The sequence below is a fragment of the Macaca mulatta genome, chromosome 12 (assembly GCF_049350105.2).
Source record: "Macaca mulatta isolate MMU2019108-1 chromosome 12, T2T-MMU8v2.0, whole genome shotgun sequence".
NCBI classification, from domain to species: domain Eukaryota; kingdom Metazoa; phylum Chordata; class Mammalia; order Primates; family Cercopithecidae; genus Macaca; species Macaca mulatta.
This window is the reverse complement of record NC_133417.1, coordinates 147163677-147186136: the sequence shown is the minus strand read 5'-3', so window position 1 is coordinate 147186136 and position 22460 is coordinate 147163677. Positions and strand designations below refer to the sequence as shown.

The window sequence follows — 22460 nt, the reverse complement described above, 5'->3', positions numbered from 1 at the left end:
CTCAGACCCAGCAGACTCAACGTCCAAAGACTGGGCCCAGAACAAAGTCAGTGCCTGACTTTTATACACACTTCACAAAAGGGGGTGGGCTAGCTTGAAGCAAGCTTACAGGGGTGTGAAAGCAGGGATACCGAGGCAGGACAAACTCAGGATTGCACATGACTGTTGCGAAGCAACCCAGATGTCCGTTATTTAGGTTAGCCTGGGCAGGAGCTTATTCATAACCTTCACTGTGGCACCCAGGTGGCCGTAACTGAGGCCTGCTCAGAGGCTCATGACCATCACTCTACTGCTTACACAGAATACTTGAAGTCGCTAGTTAACAGAGAACAGGAATTTATAAACTCATTCCATAAAACAAAGGAAAATTTGTTTTTCTCCTTCCTATGTTGAGGGAGTGCCGGGAGAGTCTCCAGGCACATTCGATAATATTATTATTAAGACTTTTCCTGGGTCTGGGCTGTGCTTGTTGCTGCCTCTGGGACAAGGCAGCCTAACACAGGAAAGCTTATTTCTCTTTCTTTTTAATTTTATTTTTCTTTAATTTTCTGCCTCAACACCACCTGAGCGTGGCTCCGTGAGTGCAGGGCCAGGGTGCTTCAGGAGCTGTGCTTTAGGCGGGTGGAAGCCCCCAGAGTGGCCATGCAAAGGGACACCGTGCTCAGCACTTGCCAACTCCTGCGCATACCGGGCCCGGGTCCAGGTTCTCAGGTCCTGCGTCTGGCGGCCCCCACACCCTGGGCTCCCGGGAGGCTCGAAGGACAGCGCTGGGTGATGCCGCACACGGGGAAGGCTCAGCCTGCGCTGCTGCTGCGACTGTGAGGACGCCGGCTTCGCCGTCACAGAGCCCAGGTCCAGGGGCGCAGGACAGGACTGGCGCAGGAGGCTACGAGGCAGCGTTCCCGGCCGGCGCGCGGAGGGGATGCGGCGGGCGGGACTCCTGGGCTAGAAGGCGGCTGAGCCCGGCAGCTGGAGCCCTGCAGCCTGGACGACCGCCTCTCACTCAGAACCTCCTGCCACAGGATCGTCCGGAGCCCACTGCACTGGGGTAGCTCAGGAAAGAGGAAGAAATGCAAACGCCTCAGCGTGGGGCAAATGCATTCTCCCAAATTCCTCCTCCCTCTGGCTGATCATGCAGATAGTGCAAACTCGACCTGCAAACTCCGAAACAGTGGGAATCAGAATGCGCTCCCCGCGACCTTCCAGCGCCATCAGGCAGGGCCAGCACGTGGCGCCCTGACGTCCCTCCGCGCACAAGTCAGAATGAAGGGCCTGGAGGCACCTTTCGAAGCCCTAGGCCGGTGTTTTGATTGTTGGTTGGTTTGGCTTCTCGGCTCCCTCCTCCCGTGTGTCCAGAGCAGGTGGAGGATCCCCGTGGCGCTCACGCATAGGACCTGGGGAGACCACCACGGGCTTTACAAAACCGCAGTCCGGCTGGAGACGCCCTCCTGGGGTCATTCCTTTCCCCCCACCTCTCCTGGGGTCACTCCTTTCCGTTTTTAGGTCGCTTCCTCCCATCTGTGCTGCACGCAGCGGCTTTTCTGAAGCAGCTGCTGGTTCCCACGGGCGTCTTCCACCCTCGTTGCCTGAGCCGTCTTTCCACCTCGTGCATTCTGTGTGCTGGGTCACGTCCTGGCGGGTCGTGAAGCCGAACCCCAGTTTCCAGGGAGCCACAGATCAAGGTGTCCTGAGCACACACCAGGACTCGGGAAATCACAGACAGCTCCCAACCCACTGATGACACCCACAGAACTCCAGTTAAAAAAAAAAAAAAAAAAACTGTGAAGGATAATATAAAAAATAAGTGTACAGTCTGCTTTATGATAGTAAATGAAATTTTCCCAAAAGCTTTCACCTGAAACTATCAATTACTTGGAAACCTCGTAAAGAACCAAGTGACCCGGGAGATGGGAAAGAAATCATGGAGGCTGGCCCTGGCCCGGGCCCTGTTGCCGGCTCCCTGAGGCCTCCAGGGATGGAGCCTGAGAGAGGAGCCCCGTCCAGGACAAAGTAGGGGGGCTTCACTTTATGCATCGACCTGATGGCGCCGGGGCGGCAGCCAGGACAGTGTTTCTGGGTGTGGCTAGGAGGGTGTTTCCGGACGAGACTGGCATCGGAATTGGTGGACGGGGTGACACCCGCGTGCTGGGCATCATCCAATCCTCTGACGGCCTGAAGGGGCCTCAGTGGAGGAAGGAGGAATGGCCCCTGCTCTCCTGCCTTCCTGCTTGCTCCAGGACGCCTCCTCTCACCGTCTCTAGACCAAGGTCTGAAATTTACACCAACCTCCCTCAGAGTCGGGCTGACTGACACCGCAGGCCTTCCCGAGTCCCAGACGGCAGATCCCGAGACCTCTTAGCGCCTGTCACTACCAGAGCCAGCTCCTCACAATAAATACGTAAATCTACGTATGGGCCGGGCAGAGAGACCCTAAGCATTTCTGTGTCTGCCTCGAGTGTGTCTGCCTCGTCGTTTTGTGATAGACACTTCGCCTGCGTTAAGTGCAGAGGCCGCCATTCCTGAGACACAGGCCTGGGCAAAACCAGGGACTCCCAGATGCCCCAACGCCCCTGCCAGACACCGGCTCCCTCCCACCCACACAGCTTCCTGGGAGCAACCATCGAAAGAAGAAAAACAGTCCTGTGGGGGCTGAGAGCGGAGGAGGCGCAGCTGGCTGCCCTCCAGATTCCTATGCTGCCAACAGCTGCCCGCCAGACGGACAGCTCTGCCAGGGACGGTGCCCAGACAGAGGGCAGCGCGTCTTTCTGGGACTGAACCGACGCCAAGCGTGCGTGTCACCGAGCCCATATAACAGAGAGCGGCAGGCGAGATACAGACGTGTGCATCCCGGAAGGGGACAGGCTGAGGACCCTCGGCAGACGCGAAAACCGGCCGGTCGCTGAGAAATGGTTGGAAAAGTAAGCTCTTTGTGATGTGACAGGCGCTGTCCTTGCTTGAGAGATTGGCGCTGCATTTGGGGACCCCCAAAATGTGAACAGAGTACCTGAGATATCTGGCACAATACGTGAGCCCACCCGCATTTCGCTGGGGGAATTAAACTTTGTAATTTTGTTTTCCACTGGGATTCCTGACGTCAACGCCTTCGGGGGACAATGTCTCCATCACCTGCCTCCCAATGCACACTGTTGTCTGTTGTCGTTGTTGTTTTGTTGTTGTTGTTGTTGTTGTTGTTGAGATGGAGTCTCGCTCTGTCGCCCAGGCTGGAGTGCAATGGTGCAATCTCCGCTAACTGCAAGCTCCCTCTCCTGGGTTCACGCCATTCTCCTGCCTCAGCCTCCAGAGTACCTGGGACTACAGGCACCCGCCACCACGCCCGGCTAATTTTTTGTATTTTCAGTAGAGACGGGGTTTCACCATATTAGTCAGGATGGTCTGGATCTCCTGACCTCATGATCCGCCCACCTCGGCCTCCCAAAGTGCTGGGATTACAGGCGTGAGCCACCGCATCCGGCCGCATGTCTGTTTTTTCTGTCTCTGCTAGTTTGCTGGTTCTCCCTTTTGCTGCTGGTTTGTTTTCGTCCCATGAGGGTTTAAAGGGCTTCCTTTGGAGGCTAAGCATCCTAAGAGCCAAAGCTCTAACGCCCACGCTGCTCTCTGAAGCCCCCGCCAAGTACAGCCAGGTCTCAGCTGTCAGATGTTTTCCAGCTGTTATCTTGGTTTGAATCTGACACCAGCCCCGGCTTCATTCGGGGAGGCATCTGCCCAGACACCAGAGGAGGCGCGAAGTTCCGGGGAAGCAACTGGGCAGGCCCTGACTGGTGGGGTCCGTGCATCCCACCCTCCTCATTGGCTGAGTTTCCACTCATTGAATTTGCGCCAGCGTCCTCAGCACAGGCAGGATGGCTGAGTTCAGTCCCTTCGTGATCAACTTTGCATGTCTAAGTTTCTGGAACAAAGGGCGTGGCATCGATGAGCGATTTCTGTGGCCCTCCAGGGGCAGCTTCCCAGCAAAGCGCCCAGCACCCACATCACAACAGGCTGCGCAGGCCGCAGTGTCCGCACCTCTGCAGCTGGAAGCCCCCAGCCAGGGGTCACATCAAGCTCCTGGAAGGAGTCCCCAGCCCTGTTCACTGCAGCCTGAGCTGAGCTCCAGAAGGCAGCCTCGCCCTCTCCACCTGAAGCAGGTGACGTGTTTGCAGGAAACGAGCCCGCGGGTCTTAGCTGCCTGGTTTTCCCCTCGGGCCACACTCCTGCTGCCCGTGTTCTTCCCCAGCAAGAGAGAAGCGTGGGGGGCGGGGAAAGAGAAATGCCTCCAAGGCCAAGCAAGGCCAAAGTGAGGAACAAAGTGCCCTGAGGGAGGCAGCCAGGGCTGCAGAAATGGCACCGTCCACCCGATAGGCCCCGAGGAGCTTGCCGGATAGCGGCTTAGGGGTTCAGGCGGCCCCAGAACAGTGGATGCCTCGTTCATTTGGAGACCCGCTGCCTTGCACCCCGAAACGTGGCTCTGGCTCCCTTGTGTAAACCCCATCCTCAAGCACAGAGCAGGGCTGTCCACAGAGACCTGGGGCCAGGCCAGGGCAGGCACCGCCCAGGGACCCAGGCTCCACGCCTCCCAGGGAGAGCTGACCCGGAGCAAGTGGGCTCCAGTAAAGGCTGCTGCTGTAGGCACTTGCCCTTTGTCATGGACATTCTTTAGTTGTTTGTTTGAGACGGAGTCTGTCACCCAGGCTGGAGGGCAGTGGTGCAATCTCACCTCACTGCAACCTCCACCTCCCGAGTTCAAGCGATTCTCCTACCTCAGCCTCCCAAGTAGCTAGGATTACAGGCGCCCGCCACCAATCCTGGCTAATTTTTGTATTTCTAGTAGAGATGGGGTTTCACCATTTGGCCAGGCTGGTCTCTAACTCCTGAGCTCAAGTGATCTGCCAGCCTTGACCTCCCAAACTGCTGGGATTACAGGCGTGAGCCACCACACCCAGCCTTGGACATTCTTGATGGCTATAGATTGATATTCTAAGACTGCTGGTGTCCTGGAGATGCTGGAGTCCAAAATAATTGGAAAGTAAACATTTCAGTCAGCCTCACTTTAGCATATTACATCAAATAGCAGAGCTGAAGTTTTTCAGTATAACCTGCCACATTTAACCCCACTCCCGGGTTTACGTATTTCAAACCAAAAGGTACCCAATAACCAAGTGTCGAGAGAGGCCGACTGAGCCGGACACGCTGGCTCACACCTGTAGTCCCAGCACTTTGGGAGGCTGAGCCAGGAAGATTGCTTGAGCCCAGGAGCTCAAGACCAGCCTGGGCAACATAGTGAGACCCCATCTCTACAAGATATACAAAAATTAGCCGGGCAGGGTGGTGCACACCTATAGTCCCAGCTTCTCAGGAGGCCGAGGTGGGAGAATCACTTGAGTCCAGGCGGTCAAGGCTGCAGTGAGGGGAGATCACACCACCATACTCCAGCCTGGGCGGCGGGAGTGAGACCCTGTCTCAAAAACGAGGGATGGACTCACCTGGCACAGGAGCCACAGCCCCATCTGAGAAACACTTGCCTCACTGGTGGGACCACGGATCACCCACACTAACACACAGAGTTAGAAGTGCATCATTGCTTAGATTTTAAAGTGACTAAAAGCCCAAAATAGAATTTGCCCTCCGTTTCTACTTCTGCCAACCCAGGAGACTGTTCCAGAAGGCAGAGTGGGTAGACTGTTTAGGAGCCAGCCGGGAGCCTCCTGAGGCCTGAGTCTCAGAGGGCAGCCTCCGCCATCCCCCATGTGCCAGAAAGGTGGGGACCACAATGCTCCAGGCTGAGCTAGCTCCTCTGCCGTCCGGGTGCTGGAGCACACACTCCTCAATGGGAATGGCACAAGGTGGCTGAGCTCTTCTCCACTTTTTATTTTCCAGAAAATGAGTAAAAGCCTCACACTGAAGAATCCTGGAAGAGTAGCATATGATTCAGGTGGGATAAAGATGTTTTGGGAGAAAAAAATTGAGCATCACGCAAGACACCTGCAGAACGAGGACATGAGGGTTCGCAGGAGCGCCCTGAACAAGTGAGTCAGGATGTACAGTGCGTGGGGGACCCCTGTGCCTGAGCCGCACTCATCGTCCAGGGGCAGAGCCCAGCCAGCAGTGTGCCTGGACACAGCCCTAGCCCTCAACCCACCATGAAACCCCTCAGCTCCAGACCTGTGTAAAGAGTCAACCCAGGAGGAAACTGACAGCCTAGTGATCACATTCGGAACAGTAAGTGGGAAATGACAAGACACCACACTGCTAACCATGAGACCAGGAGCCCAGATCAAACATTGCTCTCCAGGCAACACCACACCCCAGTGCCCACGGCCAATTCACCCACACCCCAACACCCACACCCACACCCCCTTCCCCCACACCTCAACACCCACACCCACACCGCCGTCCCCCACACCCCAACACCACACCCCACTGCCCACGGCCAATTCACCCACACCCCAACACCCACACCCACACCCCCTTCCCCCACACCTCAACACCCACACCCACACCCCCTTCCCCCACACCTCAACACCCACACCCCCTTCACCCACACCCCCTTCACCCACACCCACACCCAACCCCCACACCCCCTTCACCCACACCCCAACACCCACACCCCCTTCACCCACGCTCCCTTCATCCACGCTCCCTTCACCCACACCCCAACACCCACACCCCAACACCCACATCCCAACCCCCACACCCCCTTCACCCACACCCCAACACCCACATCCCAACACCCACACCCCAACAATCACACCCCCTTCACCCACACCCCAACACCCACACCCCCTTCACCCACACCCCAACACCCACACCCCAACAATCACACCCCAACACTCACACCCCAACACTCACACCCCTTTCACCCACATCCCCACTCACACCCCCTTCACCCACAGTCCAACACATACACCCCCTTCACCTACACCCCCTTCACCTACACCCCTTCACCCACACCCAAACACACACATCCCAACACCCACATGCTCTTCACCCACACTCCAACACACACACCCCATTCACCCACATCCCAACACTCATACCCCCTTCACCCATACCCTAAAACACATACCCCAACACCCACACCCCAACACACACATGCCCTTCACCTACACCCCAACACCCACACCCCCTTCACCCACACCCTAACACACACACAATACCCACACCCCAACACCCATACCACAACATGCACACCCACTTCACCTACAGCCCCTTCACCCACACCCCAACACACACACCCCAGCACCCACATGCCCTTCACCCACACCCCTTTCACCCACACTCCAACACACACACCCCTTCATCCACATCCCAACACCCATACCCCCTTCACCCACACCCCAACACCCACACCCCAACACATACCTGCCCTTCACCCACACCCCAACACCCACACGCCCTTCACCCACACCCTAACACACAACACCCACACCCCAACACCCACACCCCAACACACACACCCACTTCACCCACACCCCCTTCAACCACACCCCAACACCCACACCCCAACACATACCTGCCCTTCACCCACACCCCAACACCCACACGCCCTTCACCCACACCCTAACACACAACACCCACACCCCAACACCCACACCCCAACACGCACACCCACTTCACCCACACCCCCTTCACCCACACCCCAACACCCACACCCCAACATGCACACCCACTTCAGCCATACCCCCTTCACCCACATTCCAACACCCACACCCCCTTCACTCACACCCCAACACTCACACCCCTTTCACCCACATCCCAACACCCATACCCCCTTCACCCACACCCCAACACCCACACCCCAACACACACACCCTCTTCACCCACACCCCAACACACACACCCCAAATCCACACCCCCTTCACCCACACCCCAACACACACACCCCAACACCCACATGCCCTTCACCCATGCCCCAACACCCACACCCCAACACACACACCCCCTTCACTCACACCCCCTTCACCAACATCCCAAAACCCACATCCCTTCACCCAATCCTTTCACCCACAACCCAACACACACACTCCCTTCACCCACACACCCTCCCCCTGCCATCTCCCTGACACCCCATCCAGGATCACAGGAACTTTTCCAGAAGGAAATGTCTTTCTCTGGCTTGTTTTTCTGAGGTCACTGCCCTTGAGTGACGTATCCGTACTTGTGCCCTTCCTCCTCCTAGCAGACATGCTCAGGAAGGCAGCTACGAAGCCAGCACGCCCTTCTCTCCTAGGGCCAAGCCCAGGGGTCTGTGGGTGCTGAGTGGGTGACCCTGAGCCGACCCAGGGTGTAGCCACTGCTCAGGGACAGCTGGATGGGGAGCGGAGCTCCTCATTTGCTGCAAGACATTGGCTGGCACACAGCAGGCGCTTCCAGAGGCTCCAGGCAGCCCTTGGGGCTCAAGCCCCAAGCAAGAGAGCCGTGGTGCCCCTTCCTCAGCCTGAGGCGGCCCCCAGAGCCTGAGGGTGCCCCTCCCCACTCACCAGCTACCCAACTACAGACAGGGACCCAGCACAGAGCCCAGCACCAGGCAGGCACTCGGCAGATGGAGGAGAAAGAGAGGCCCCCCCGCCGCCAAGTGCCTGCCCCACAGGCCCTGCCTCGACCCTGCCCTGTGCTTCCCAGACGTGTGCCTCCGCGTGCCTCCCCGTGCCTCCACGTGCCTCCTGGTGCCTGCGCGTGCCTCCACGTGTGCCTCCACGTGCCTCCGCGTGCCTCCACGTGCCTCTGCGTGTGCCTCCGCGTGCCTCCCCGTGCCTCCACGTGCCTCCCGGTGCCTGCGCGTGCCTCCGCGTGTGCCTCCACGTGCCTCCGCGTGCCTCCTGGTGCCTGCGCGTGCCTCCACGTGTGCCTCCACGTGCCTCCGCGTGCCTCCGCGTGCCTCTGCGTGTGCCTCCGCGTGCCTCCCCGTGCCTCCGCGTGCCTCCCGGTGCCTGCGCGTGCCTCCACGTGTGCCTCCGCGTGCCTCCACGTGTGCCTCCGCGTGCCTGCGCGTGCCTCTGTGTGTGCCTCCGCGTGCCTCCCCGTGCCTGCGTGTGCCTCCGCGTGCCTCCCCGTGCCTCCACGTGTGCCTCCGCGTGTGCCTCCGTGTGCCTGCGCGTGCCTCTGCGTGTGCCTCCGCGTGCCTCCCCGTGCCTCCACGTGTGCCTCCGTGTGCCTCCGCGTGCCTGCGCGTGCCTCTGCATGTGCCTCCGCGTGCCTCCCCGTGCCTCCCCGTGCCTGCGCGTGCCTCTGCGTGTGCCTCCGCGTGCCTCCGCGTGCCTGCGCGTGCCTCTGCGTGTGCCTCCGCGTGCCTCCCCGTGCCTCCCCGTGCCTGCGCGTGCCTCCGCGTGCCTCCCCGTGCCTCCGCGTGTGCCTCCGCGTGTGCCTCCGCGTGCCTGCGCGTGCCTCTGCGTGTGCCTCCGCGTGCCTCCCCGTGCCTCCACGTGTGCCTCCGCGTGCCTCCGCGTGCCTGCGCGTGCCTCTGCGTGTGCCTCCGCGTGCCTCCCCGTGCCTCCCCGTGCCTGCGCGTGCCTCTGCGTGTGCCTCCGTGTGCCTCCCCGTGCCTCCCCGTGCCTGCGCGTGCCTCCGCGTGCCTCCGCATGTGCCTGCATGTGCCATGTACCCTGGTGTCCTCTGGCCATTGCCCAGGTGCAGGTCCCAGGACCTCTGGCCATTGCCCAGGTGCAGGTCCCAGGAGTGGGCTCAGGCCCTGGGACTGTGTCTGCGCTGCCTCCTCCGGCCCCCGAGGTGGAGGCTGGTGTCCCAGGCAGGCACTGGGTTCTCTCAGGGGCCGGCGGAGCCTCCATGTGCACAACCCCCCTCCATCCACCCACATAGCCCGGTTCTCCCCAGGCCACGGGGCCAACCATCACTTTTAAGGTCACTCTTAGGTTTCCCGTTAGAGAGTAGCCTAACTTTCCTCCCTGCATGAAGCCCAGAAAGCTGAGAGGGTCCCGTATGTGAGCCCATGGGCCAGGCCCACCCTGGGAAGCTGCCGTGAGAGAGAAGCTGGCCCATGTGGGAGACCGGCCATCCACAGCCCCTGGCTCGGGACACCACGGTCCCCTGTGGAGGGACAGAGGCCACTGGTTCCATCACCACGGGCTTGGCTGTCCTGGCAGCCTCTCTGGGATGGGCGGCCAGCCGTGAGGGCCGAGGACTCCAGGACATGCATGGAGCTGTCCTGGGCCCCGCCAGTCAGCAGCCATGGCCTGGCAAGGGTGAATGTAGCTGTCGCTCGGGGACCATCACCGTGGGGCCCAGCCATCCGGGCTATACTGCCTGCCACTCAGCAGCGCCATCGTCACCTGGGTTCTGGGCATCTGGGACAAGTGTCCTCATGGACACAGCTCACCCTTGGCTGGAGCCGGGCACCCACCCCACTCTCCAACATCTAAAGCCAAAAACACCTGAGGCTGAAGGAAGCGGCAGCCACGGGCAGGTGGGGATCTGCCCAGGTCTCGGGGAGCCTGGACCACTTTGACCAGGCCATTCTTGCCGCCAGGTCCCCCCGTTGCGTGGGGCTGAGATCACAACATATCACCGTCCACTGTGGCCGGGCTGGGCAGGTGAGGCGGGCCGGCAAGCAAGAAGGAAGTGGGCACCCACAGGCAGCCGGGCAGGGTGCAGGGAGGCAGGCAGGCCCCAGGCAGCCACAGAGGCCGCCCCGTCCTGTGAGGGCACCTGCCACTCGGTGAGCAGAGCAGAGACAGAGGCTGCAAGAGCTGGAGCTCAGGCGCAGTCTCTCTGGGGCTCGGAAGCTTCCAGAAGTGGGGGCCCAGGCTGCTTCCCGGGGCAGGCCTTTTTCCTCTCCTGTGAGGAGGGTCCTGAGTGAGACGCCCCCACTGGGCAGCAGCCTGAGCCAAGGCCAACCAGGGCCCTGGGAGACCCAGCAAGGTCACAGCTGCCGGCTGGGCAGGGACACGGTGACACCCCCCCCAGCGGCGAGTGTCACACTCCTGCTCTCACAGGTGCCCAGGTGCTGAGAGACACAGGCTTGGCTGTCACTCAGTCCCAAAAGCTTGACTCACAATGACGAAATTGTCACCCTGCCCCAGGCTCCGCGTGGGATGGGCTGAGCAGCTGGAGGGGAGGAACAAGATGCTGCAGGGCCCAGGGAGGTGCCCAGACGGGGTCCCAGAGGTCGCTGAGCCTCTCCACACCAAGGACAAGATGGCAGCCTGAGGGCCTGCGAGCTCCAGGCTCTGCGTGAGCTTCCGGAGGGTCATGGAGAAAGAACACCACGCGTGGGGTCCAAGCACCCACGCCAGAGTTCACAGGATCTTCACCATGGAAATGGCCCGCACTTCGCTGACCCCGTAACAACCCCACCTCGGGGTCCGCGCTGCAGCAGAGTCCCAGGGTTCTCCAGCACATAGCTGGTGCCCAATAAAACCTAAGTCAATTGGATTGAACGTTTCCTGCTAAATTTTCTTCCTATCTTTAAGATGCATATGTAGTAAACCTTTGCCATGATGTTACAAACTTGCAATAAGCCATGTAAAGAAACCACTGCATCTCAGGGAACTCTTCAGCTGCCTGACCACCTCCGATCTGCAGATTTAAATGCAATTTTATTTCACCTTTGATCAAAATATGTACATAAGTTTCAACTTCAGGACATGCCTTATATTGCTAAAGCTTTGTCCTTTTCCAAAATTCCTTTAGTTCATATTTAGTACTTGAGACATCTCAGAAAATTAAATATCCTCATTTTTACAGTTGAAAAAGTTCAGGTTTAGAAAGGGCAGCATCTCCAAGGCCACGAGGGCTGTTGGAGCCGGGATTCACGTCCTGGTGCTCGGCATGGGCCCTGGGAGCCCCACTGCAGGCTGCAACCACGCTGGACAGGTCAGAGGGAGGGAGAGGGGCCACCACACTGCCCAGAGGCCAGACGATCGAGAACCTGGGGTGGTCTCCTGGACAGAGGAGGGTGCTGGCTGCAGCCGAGGCCAGTTCTGACTCCTGTACCCGCACCCCACACCTCGCGCGCACTCTTTTGCAGCCGCAGGGATCAGCCCTCAGGAAAACGGAAGTGCTGGGGCCTTGGCTGGCTGGGGCTGCCGTGGAGTCTCACGGTCGAAGATGTTTATGGGGTTCGGGTTCTGTTCTGTTTGGACCCTCTGGTCATGTTGTCAAAGACAAGGAAATTAGCCCCAGCTTTGCCGGTCACGGGTAACCCAACGAAGCACTAACCAGAGGATAGCGTGGCCAGGTCCCTGCTGTACCACGTGCAGGTTCTGCACAGGCCCACGCCATCACGAGTGTGCATTTCTGGGGCTGACCATGAACTACTGGACAGACAGCACGTGCGGAAAGAAGGATCGGAACCTGACACAAAGCCTGGGGGCCTGGCCTGCCAGTCAGTGGGCAGAAGCGCAGCCAGGGCCCTCGTGACACCCGCCACGGAGATGTCCAGGGCTGGGGTCACAGGTCAGCACCGGGCCCCACCCTCACCGCTGGTGACTCGGGGATTCACAGGGAGGGAGGGAGGCGACTGACAGCCCTGAAGATGGTTCATGCACAGAAACTACTCGCTAATCTTTGCAAAGCCCCGGGCTGCGGAGGAGTGATTTTATCTGATGATGTCCTTAGAACACTATTACTGTCAACACCGTAACAAACTGAGGTGTCACCCTGGTCTTTTGGAGGATGGAAGGGCGTATTCATGCTGCGATCTTCATCACAGTTTGGCCCAGCAGAACCTTCCAGAACCACCACCCCCTCCTGCTTGCCTCATGACCCCATTACTCTCCAATGATGCAGTCACCTTCCCATTGACAGTAGAGGCCCCGGCCACAGGGGCAGCGGGCAGTCTGCCAGCCACATCTTCACTCTCTTTGTCGTTAATCCTCAGGCAAAGCTGGGCCCAGCTCCCAAAGCTGGAAGGCGCCCAGTGCAGAAGAGAGACAGGGAGAGAAGGAGACCAGGGAGGGTGGGAGAGGGGCAAGGGGAAGAGGGATGGCTGGGCCAGCTTTCCGGGAGAGGAGAGGGACGCCAGCCCCCAGGGCCCTGAGCCCGGAATCCCTCCTCACACCTTGCCCCTTTGCAATTTACCTGGTGTACAGAGGGCATTTCTGAAATCTTAGCTCCAGGAGCTGAATTTCAGCGGAATACGCCTTCTTTTTATGAGGCACGGACCAGAGGGGATCTTAGCTGAATACCCAGTAATTACAGGCACTGCCATGATCCACCTGCAAGGCTTGTCAGCTTTCTAAAACAAACACCATTGCTCAAGCCTGTTTACTTTTAAAGCACCCGACAATGCTCGCTTGCTAGTTTGTTTTTGTCCTGCTAAATCTTTGAAAGGCTTTCCATAACTCCTGGCAAATGTTGCCAAATTCAATGCAGTTGGCATTTAAATATAACTTTGGAATCGTGCACTGTTCCTTTTTCGTAACTGCGACGGGGTTGGGAAGGTAGGAGGACGCACTCCCGGCCGAGCTGCCTGGGGCTCCGAGGCTGGGCCACGTCCTTTGCTGCTGGTGCCTCAGGTTCCTGTCTAGAATCGGGCCCCGGGATTCCTCATCCAGACAAGCTCTGAGACTCAGAATATTCCCAGTTTTAGAAAAGCGCTGCAGTGCAGATCCCAGGAGTCTCCTAACACCTGTCACCAAGCATTTTAACGTTTCTGCGGTAAGACTCAGACACGCTCACACTCAGTCAGGCACGCGAAGACCCAGGCAGACTCAGTCAAACTCAGACCAGGTCCTGCTGCCCAGCAGCCCCTAGAGAGCTTCCCGTGCTCCAGAACTGCCGGACTTGGGAGTGGAGGGCGAGGGACTGAGGAGCTGCCGGTGTGGGCGTGAAGCCGCCTGGCTCTGCCCATGCCTGCCACGGTGCTTGGCGTTCATGAGGTGAGGCCCAGGCAGTGGGCAATGGAGCTGCCTGGCCTGGCCTGGGCACCCCAGCTCCTCCCTGCGGAGGCCGGTCTGATGCCGGGGTCTGGACTCCAATCACAGAGGTGCCATTGGGAAGGCAGAAACCAAGGCCACAGAACCAGTTAAACCAGGAGGACATCCATGGATGTATTTGCCACATGCTGTTTCTTTTTTCTCTAGTGCACATCTTTTTAAAATAAGAGCATTTCCCCACAGAGCCAAAATCGAATTACCATACTTAACAAAACATCTATCCTTCAATATCAGCCAATATCTAGTACATTTTCCAATTTCTCCAGTTGTCCACAATTTCCTCTGAGGGCAGGTTTGTCTAAGGAAGATCAGACGTGGAACCAGTTCCGCCACCTGCCTCACCAAGGAGGCCGGGTGTCCGGGAAAGGTCCCCACCGGGCCTGGCATTGCTGTCCTGGGGGTTTCTTTCCCATCCCCCCTCATTCCTTAGAAATGGAAATCAGCTCCACACGTTGCTGGATTCGTGGTGTACATTTCAGCTGTGACGTATCCAGGGGATGGGAAGCTCCTGCACTTGCCACCAGGAAATACGCTCCCTGGGTGACCCTCGCTGGGAGGCTGAGGCTGATGCCCACACGAGGGAAGGCTCACAGCCTTCCCTGCCGCCGATACCAGATGAGGGCCCTGTCCCAGCAGCCGCTCACCTCACGGTCTAAACACTCACGGGCTAACCTTGCCCTGGTCCGTGATTTCAGTGGTGTTTGGAAAAGATGATTTTTCTAACTCAGTCACTCATTCACGTTTACGGGCCAACATTCCTTTGTGTTGTTTTTTTGAGACAGAGTCTTATTCTGTTGCCCAGGCTGGAGTGCGACGGTGCGATCTCGGCTCACTGCAACCTCCGCCTCCTGGGTTCGAACAATTCTCCTGCCTCAGCCTGCCAAGTAGCTGGGATTACAGGCATGCGCTACCACACCCAGCTAATGTTTATATTTTTAGTAGAGATGGGGTTTCACCATGCTCCTGCCTCAGCCTCCCAAGTAGCTAGGATTACAGGCATGTGCCACCACACCTGTCTAATGTTTGTATTTTTAGTAGAGATGGGGTTTCTCCATGTTGGCCAGGATGGTCTTGAACCCCTGACCTCAGGTGATCCACCCACCTCGGCCTCCCTAACACTGTAATCCAGTGCTGGGACTATAGGCATGAGACCCCATGCCCAGCCCAACATTCCTTTTTAAAGGAGGTCTTTCCTCATACTTAGAGCCATTTGGTTATACTGGCCTCGTCTTTCTAGCGCAAACAAGATAATGCTCGATTTTTCCCTTTGGCCGCCAATATTCAAAATAAAGAGTTGGTTTAAGATCTGCCTGAGGTGAGTTTTTCAGGCGTTCTCTTTCCTTAGAGTGTCACTGTGGATTCATGGATGTAAACGGATTAGATGTATCCCAGTTAACTATGGACCTCATTCTTTTTGATGCTCAGGTTGTCCCAGATTACACCAGTGTCACCTCTTTCAAACTGGCTCTTTGTCTTCTCCACAGGCCCCATTCGTCCTGAAGAGGCCCCTCACCTTCAGGCACAATGAAACGTTCTGAGACCCTTGTGCACGCTGGCTGTCCCCAACCAGAAATCTGCCATTTCTCTATTAGAAACCAGGGTTTGTCTTGGTTGTCACAATGTAACATTAAAATTGCCTCTTCTTGAAATACTGGAAATAAGGGGGAAGCTGCAAATAACCCCATCCCTATTAAAGAAATTAAATTTGTACATAAAAACCTTCCCACAAAGAAAACCCCAAGCCTACAGTAGCAGGAAAAAAAGATTCAGTAGGTACTTACGATAAAATTCTTAGCAAACCAGAAATAATGGGGATCTTCCACAACCCGATTAAATACATTTATAGAAAACTAACACCACCATACTTAAGGTCACTTTTGACACTTCTGTTCCATACTGTACTGGGATCCCAGCCAATGCAATAAGGCAAGAAAAGGAAACAGCATAAAAATCAGAAAGCAAGATGGGGGCAGGGAGGGGAAAAAGAGGAAGAAAGCCATTATTTGCAAGCATGATTATGTATTGAGGAAACCCTATATAATCGACAAAACAAACTACTGAAAATGATTCAGTGAATCTAGTCAGGTTTCAGGATATCTGATCAACACACAAAATTCAATTATCTTCCTATATTTCTATGAACAATTTGAAAATGAAATTGTTAAACAATTCCATATGCAATGGCATAAAAAGGCACCAGACCTGAAGAATAGAAGTAACAGAGCCGCAGCTAGACAGCAGCTGATGTCCACCAAGAGATCGCATGAAGCCATCCCTGGGCAGCTGCCCCGGGTGCCCACCCCCCACTCATCAGATTTTCATCAGACCCTGAAAATCGAAGGTCTGAGCCAGGGAAGCAGACCCAGCTCGTGACAACGAATGTATGAGGCCAAACTGAAGGCACCTGCTGCTTCTTGCCTCCCAGCCTGACAGACACTTAACACGCGGTGGGTCAGTGTGAGGGAGCATGGGAGGAAGCAGGTGGGGGGCCCAGTGAGAGGCAGGATGGTAGGAAGCAGGCAGGGAGCGGGAGGCAGTGAGGGGGAGGGAGGGAGGAAGCAGTTTGGCGGGGGAGGGGGGCCAGTGAGAGGGAGGATGGAAGGAAGGAGGTGCAGGGGGCGGGCAGTAAGAGGGAGGATGGGAGGAAGCAGGGGGCGGGGGATGGGACGAAGAAGGCGGGGGTGGGAGACAGTGAGAGAGAGGGAGGGAGGAAGCCGACCCCACCCTCCAGCCTGGCCTGAGCTGTGGCTGCCTCTGAGAGGGCAGAAGGGCCGGCCTGCAGGGGATGCGCCCCCTGACGCCTACAGAGTGAGGCCAAGGGCACCCCCACCTGAATCCCCTCCATGAAGTTTAATGAGTTTACAGGAGCATTGGAGCGGGGGGAATGGTGGCACCAAAAGACATATCCCCCTAGAACCTGCGAGTGGGACCTCATGGAGAATGGGTCTTCACTGATGTAATTAAGTTCAGGTTCTCCAGATAGAATCATGGTGGATTAGGGTGGTCTCTGCATCCAATGACAGGTGCCCTTATAAAGGAGAGAACGCAGGGAGATGGATGCTGCGTGAAGAAGGACGGAGCTGGAGTGACGCATCCACAAGCAGAGGAGCACGAAGGCACAGCGATCCCCAGCACAGCGGAGAGAGGCAGGAACGGCCTCCCCCTCAGAGTCCTCGTCCTCCCTCAGAACCACCCCTCACCTCTCCCTCACAGGCCCCCCGCCTCCCCCTCAGAGTCTCCGTCCTCCCTCAGAGTCCTCGTCCTCCCTCAGAACCACCCCCCGCCTCCCCCTCAGAGCCCCTCTGCCTCCCCCTCAGAGCCCCCCGCCTCCCCCTCAGAGTCTCCGTCCTCCCTCAGAGTCCTCGTCCTCCCTCAGAACCACCCCTCACCTCTCCCTCACAGGCCCCCCGCCTCCCCCTCAGAGTCTCCGTCCTCCCTCAGAGTCCCCGTCCTCCCTCAGAACCACCCCCCGCCTCCCCCTCAGAGCCCCTCCGCCTCCCCCTCAGAGCCCCCCGCCTCCCCCTCAGAACCCCTGAATTCCCCTCAGAGCCACCCGCCTCCCCCTCAGAGCCTCCGGAGGGAGCAGACTCCACCACCACTTTGTTTCAGACTTCTGATCTCCAGAACCGTGAGACAGTCAATATCTGCTGTTTTGAGCCACCTGGTTTGTGGGACCTTGTTAACCTTCTTACTACAACCCTAAAAAGCAAATACCAGCACGCACTATTTTATATTTTAAAACCAGGATTATAAAAGAACCATGGAAACGCAGGGAAAGGCACAACTATCCGGTTTTCTCTGGCAGTCGCTCTGAAGAGGAAATGGAGTGGAATTTTTACAACAGGAGTGGGTTACTAACGGGCATTGAGGCACCTTCCTTGGAGGGCGCAGGTGGTGGGGTGGGTGGGGGTGAGGGGCAAATGGCAGAGAGAGAGAAAGAGAGAGAGAAAGGCAGGTCCTGCCTTCGTCCTCCACTTCAGGGGCTCACCTTGGCCACACAGCTAGTTCTGACCAAGAAATGTGGGCAGGGGTGACGCAGTCCACTCCTGGCCCTGGCTCATAAGACCCTCGCAACAGCCTCCTCACCTTCCTCCCCAGCTGTGTACTGATCGGAGAGGACGCCAACCCAGAGGAGGGCAGCGCCACAGGTGGAAGGGTCTGCTGGATCCCTGATGACAGTGTGGAGCCGAGCTCCCTGAGGACTTGCATCACGGCACAGCAGTGCTGAGATATGAGGTGTGCCTCGCGGATGCACCTGCTGTGTGCATGGGTCGGGACGGCATCCTACAGAGATTACAAAGCCTCAAAAATGTCCTCACTGGGGCCACAGAGATCAACACTGGGCCTTAGGAAGAGTGGTGGTGCAGGTGCAGGGGACGCATTGCTGTGGGCACAGATCTGCCGCACCGGGAAAGATGGGGAGGCCACTGAAGCAGCCCAGACAGGTCTGGATCCCGAGAAGCACCCTCCTGGCAGGGGCTGTGGAGACCAGAGGAGGTTCCCTGATGCCTCCTCTTTGAAAGACGCTCTGCACCCGTGTATTTGTGCTCAGTAAGACCCATTTGTTGCACACAAGCTGGCACAGCTCATAATTCAGGGGCAATAGAATTGGAAGGACATTTCAGAAAATCTGTAAACAAAAGCAATTATTCTTTTGTTCAGAAGAAAGAAAACACAACCAGCCATTTTTCCTCATTCTCTGCAGTGTCCGTGAGTGTGGCAGCCAAGCTTAAAATGTACTTGCCTCTCGGATTCAGCCCAGCCCCCTCCATCAACACAACCACCACAAAACTTGGTGTTTTCCCCTACGAACTTTGCCCAATTTTCCTTTATCCACCTGGAAAACAAGACTCCAGGCCACGTTCACTATGAGATTAGTTAATGACTCTCTGTGGCCCTGAGGTCTGCCACCTGCCCCAACCTCACTCCTCAAGGAGGAAGCCTGATAAACTCATTCATAGCGAGGCAGAGGACGCGGTGATGCAGAAGAACATAAAAGCTGACGCTGGGGCTTTGCCAGGTCCCTGGAGACTGAGGCTAAGGGTTGAATGTGCAGTGAAGGGCTCTGGGGTTCCAAAAGCTGAGGGGGACTTCTGTGGCACAGCCCCTGTGGAGACTCAGGTACCTCCCTGGAGGCAGATCCAGGGCAAAGCTCTGCCTTAATCCTCCAAGATCTTTCTCAGGCCTACTCCAGTTTAGCAGGGGACCTGACTTCTAGTTCACGGGATTATCCTGAGTGTTACAGAGAATACACGTGTGAAAGGGGGTGGAGTGCACACGTGCAACCAGAATGCCCTGCACCCCGCAGCAGCCAGGTCTGTGCGGAGAAGCCTGGAGGACAATGTGGCTGGCATGGGCTGCTCCCGAGATGATGGACAGATGGACTGGAGCCAGGACCCTCACAGAATATCTAGGGGGAAGTGGCTGCATGGACAGCAGCTCTTCCAATACGACTTGGAGGCTTCATTTCTGCCTCACATGCGGTTTTGTTGCATCTCTCTGAAGGTCCTCTCATTAAAGACCAGCACCTGCATAATCCATCCACAGCCTGCAGCCCTGCACAGAGGCTCAGACTCCCACCTGCTGCTGTGAGCAATTAAACCACTTAAACCTCATTTACAGGATCATCCAGCTGAACACCCAGGCTGTGCTGCTTAAGGGCTGCAGCCTTGAAAGACATGCTCAAAATGACAGCCTCAGAAAGCCCGCATTGCTGGGAAAGCCTCGTGCTGAGTGGTGCAGTCCACCCTGGGGCCCCCAGAGGAGTTTGCATTTCTCTCCTGTGAGCTCTTTAATGGTGCACGTACAGCAACGCCTCACCCACCGAGCCGAGCACGGAGGGGCTGACTGATTGGACGTCTCTGCAGCACATGCTGCCGGCGCCATGGCGCCCTGGCTCACAGCAAGTCAACGTTTACACTCGCAGCCTGTTTCTCTGCTGTCGGAGCTCTGGTGAGCCGCTGGCGTCACTGCCACAACACGCGGGGCCCGGTGTCCACCTGCCGCCTCCCCGCCTGGGGCGCCTCTGGGCTGCTAGGCTGGTAAGAGGTCACCCCTGCCATGACAGGGTAGCCAGTGCTGGACCTGCGCTCCTCTAGCAAATGGCTGTGAAACTGGACAAATACAGGGCCACTGTGATGGAGCTGACTGTGAGCCATGCTTCCCACCCTTCTCCTCCCCATCTGCCGTCATAGGAGGCGGAGCGCAGGGGGAACAAGAGCCGCAGTGAGAGGAGGGGCAGCGCCAGGGCTGGGCTTAGCCTGGGGCAACAGAGAAGGAGCTGTGTGGGGGCCGGAGGGGGGAGACCGGGAGGAAAACAACAATGGCTCACAGCGGCCTCAACCTCCTGGGCTCCAGGGATCCCTCTGCCTTGGCCTCCCAAGAAGCTGAAACTACGGGTGCGCACCACCACGCCCAACTAGTTTCTTTTCCTTTTAATAGACGAGGTCTCACTGTGTTTCTGAAACCACTCTTGAACTCCTGAGTTCAGGCAATCCTCCTGCCTCTGCCTCCTAAAATTTGGGCATCACAAACATGAGCCACCACACCCAAAAGACGGTTAATTTCTTAAAAAGGGAACTTTAATGTCTTTAAAAGATTGTCCAAAGCAAAAGCAGCATTGTGTTATGGAGTTTGTGATGTAGGTAGAAGTTAAACATATGACAACTATAACAGGAAGAACAGGGTTAGAGGAATTACACTGTTACAAGTTTCCAACATTTTGTGTGACATGAATAGGCTGATAAATTAAGGATGCATTTTGTTGTCTTTAGAATAACTACTAAAAATGGTAATACCAAGAGACACAGCTAAAAGGCCAACAGAGGTGTAAAACAGAGTGCTAAAAAATTTCAATTAACCCAAAAAAGGCAGGAATGGAGGAACAAAGGAACAAAAATATGACAAATAGAAAACAAATGACAAGATAAGACACTTAGAAAACAAGTAGCAAGATGGAGGATGTACAGCAACCTCATCAATCATTACAGGAATGGCAAATGGAGAAACTCCACGTGCAAAGTGGAGACTGTCACCAAGACCCAACTCCATCTATGGACACCCACTTAAGATACAAAGACAGGTTTGGTGTCTAAAGGATAGAAAAAGATCCACAGTGGGCCAGGCGTGGTCCCAGCATTGTGGGAGGCAGAGGTGTAAGAATCACTTGAGTCTAAGAGTTTGACCTGTAATCGCAGCACTTTGGGAGGCTGAGGCAGACAGATCACCTGAGGTCAGGAGTTCGAGACCAGCCTGGCCAACATGGTGAAACCCTGTCTCTACTAAAAATACAAAAAATTAGCCAGGCATGGTGGTACGTGCCTGTAATCCCAGTTACTGGGGAGGCTGAGGCAGGAAAATTGCTTGAACCTAGGAGGTGGAGGTTGCAGCGAGCCGAGATCATGCCACTGCACTCCAGCCTGGGCAACAAGAGTGAAACTCCTTCTCAAAAAAAAAAAAAAAAAAAAAAGAGTTTGAAACCAGCCTGGGCAATCAGCCTACAAAAAATGCAAAAAAAAAAAAAAAAATTAGCCTTGCATGGTGGTGTGCACCTGTGGTTTCAGCTACTCTGGAGGCTAAGGTGGGAGGATCACTTGAGCCCAGGAGGTCGAGGCTGTGGTGAGCCGAGATGGCAACACTGCACTCCAGCCTGGGCAACAGAGTGAGACCTTGTCTCAAAAAAAAAAAAAAAAAAGGAAAAAAGTGGCCGGGCACGGTGGCTTATGCCTGTAATCCCAGTACTTTGGGAGGCCAAGGTGGGCAGATCACAAGGTCAGGAGATCAAGACCATCCTGGCTAACACGGTGAAACCCTGTCTCTACTAAGAAAATATGAAAAAAAAAAAAAATTAGCCAGGCGTGGTGGTGGGCGCCTGTAGTCCCAACCACTCGGGAGGCTGAGGCAGGAGAATGGCGTGAACCCAGGAGGCAGAGCTTGCAGTGAGCCGAGATCGCACCACTGCCCTCCAGCCTGGGCGACAGAGCAAGAATTCGTCTAAAAAAGGAAATAAAAGGAAAAAAGAATAGAAAAAGGAAAAGATACAGAGCGCCAATTCTGTGCATAAGAAAGCAGCCCTGGGACACGCACATGAGACCAGGTAGCACCCCTGAAGATAAAGAGGGATGTTCCATGACGACACCATGGTCAGCCTCTGTGAGGATCACAGAAAAATCCTAAATGCCTAAAAAAATAATAAGTTTCAAAATACACGAAGTAAAAAGGACAGAACTGAAAGAATAGAGAAATTCACTGTCCTAGTTGGAGATGTAATGGCTCTGCAAGCACAGCAGACAGGACAGGAAGGATTCGCCGGTTTTAAGAGCACTGTCAACCAGCTGCACCTTATTAACTCTTGGAGAGCGTCCCACCCCACAGCTGCAGAACACACGTAATTTTCGAGTGTGCATGGAGCATTTACGAAGATAGGGCTTATGGTTTGTTTTTTTTTTTTTGAGACGGAGTCTCGCTCCGTCGCCCAGGCTGGAGTGCAGGAGCTGGATCTCAGCTCACTCCAAGCTCCGCCTCCCGGGTTCACGCCATTCTCCTGCCTCAGCCTCCCGAGTTGCTGGGACT

General features: G+C 56.3%; 1 protein-coding gene and 1 long non-coding RNA gene across 3 annotated transcripts in view; one reads left to right on the top strand and one right to left on the bottom strand.

Moving 5' to 3' along the window:
• Positions 1 to 22460, bottom strand: part of LOC114671542 (uncharacterized) — a 148215-nt gene that overhangs the window by 124527 nt on the left and 1228 nt on the right. The gene's annotated exons all lie outside the window — the stretch shown is intronic.
• On the top strand, positions 2792 to 11385 carry LOC114671541 (protein FAM240C). Of its 2 annotated transcripts, none has more exons than XM_077958182.1 (3): positions 2792 to 2918; positions 5875 to 6023; positions 11034 to 11385. In XM_077958182.1, the coding sequence occupies exons 1-3, from the start codon at positions 2907 to 2909 to the stop codon at positions 11158 to 11160; spliced, it is 288 nt and encodes a 95-aa protein (XP_077814308.1). In that variant the 5' UTR covers positions 2792 to 2906; the 3' UTR covers positions 11161 to 11385. The 2 variants fall into 2 exon arrangements, with proteins under 2 accessions (XP_077814308.1, XP_077814307.1); XM_077958181.1 differs by lacking the exon at positions 2792 to 2918 and adding an exon at positions 2965 to 4145.

Coding starts and splice junctions, on each gene's coding strand:
- LOC114671541 (XM_077958181.1), top strand. CDS start 3,861: ATGGCTGAGTTCAGTCCCTTCGTGATCAACTTTGCATGTCTAAGTTTC. Junction 4,146..5,874: donor GCCCTCTCCACCTGAAGCAG/GTGACGTGTTTG, acceptor TTTATTTTCCAG/AAAATGAGTAAAAGCCTCAC. Junction 6,024..11,033: donor CGCAGGAGCGCCCTGAACAA/GTGAGTCAGGAT, acceptor ACCCTGCCCCAG/GCTCCGCGTGGGATGGGCTG.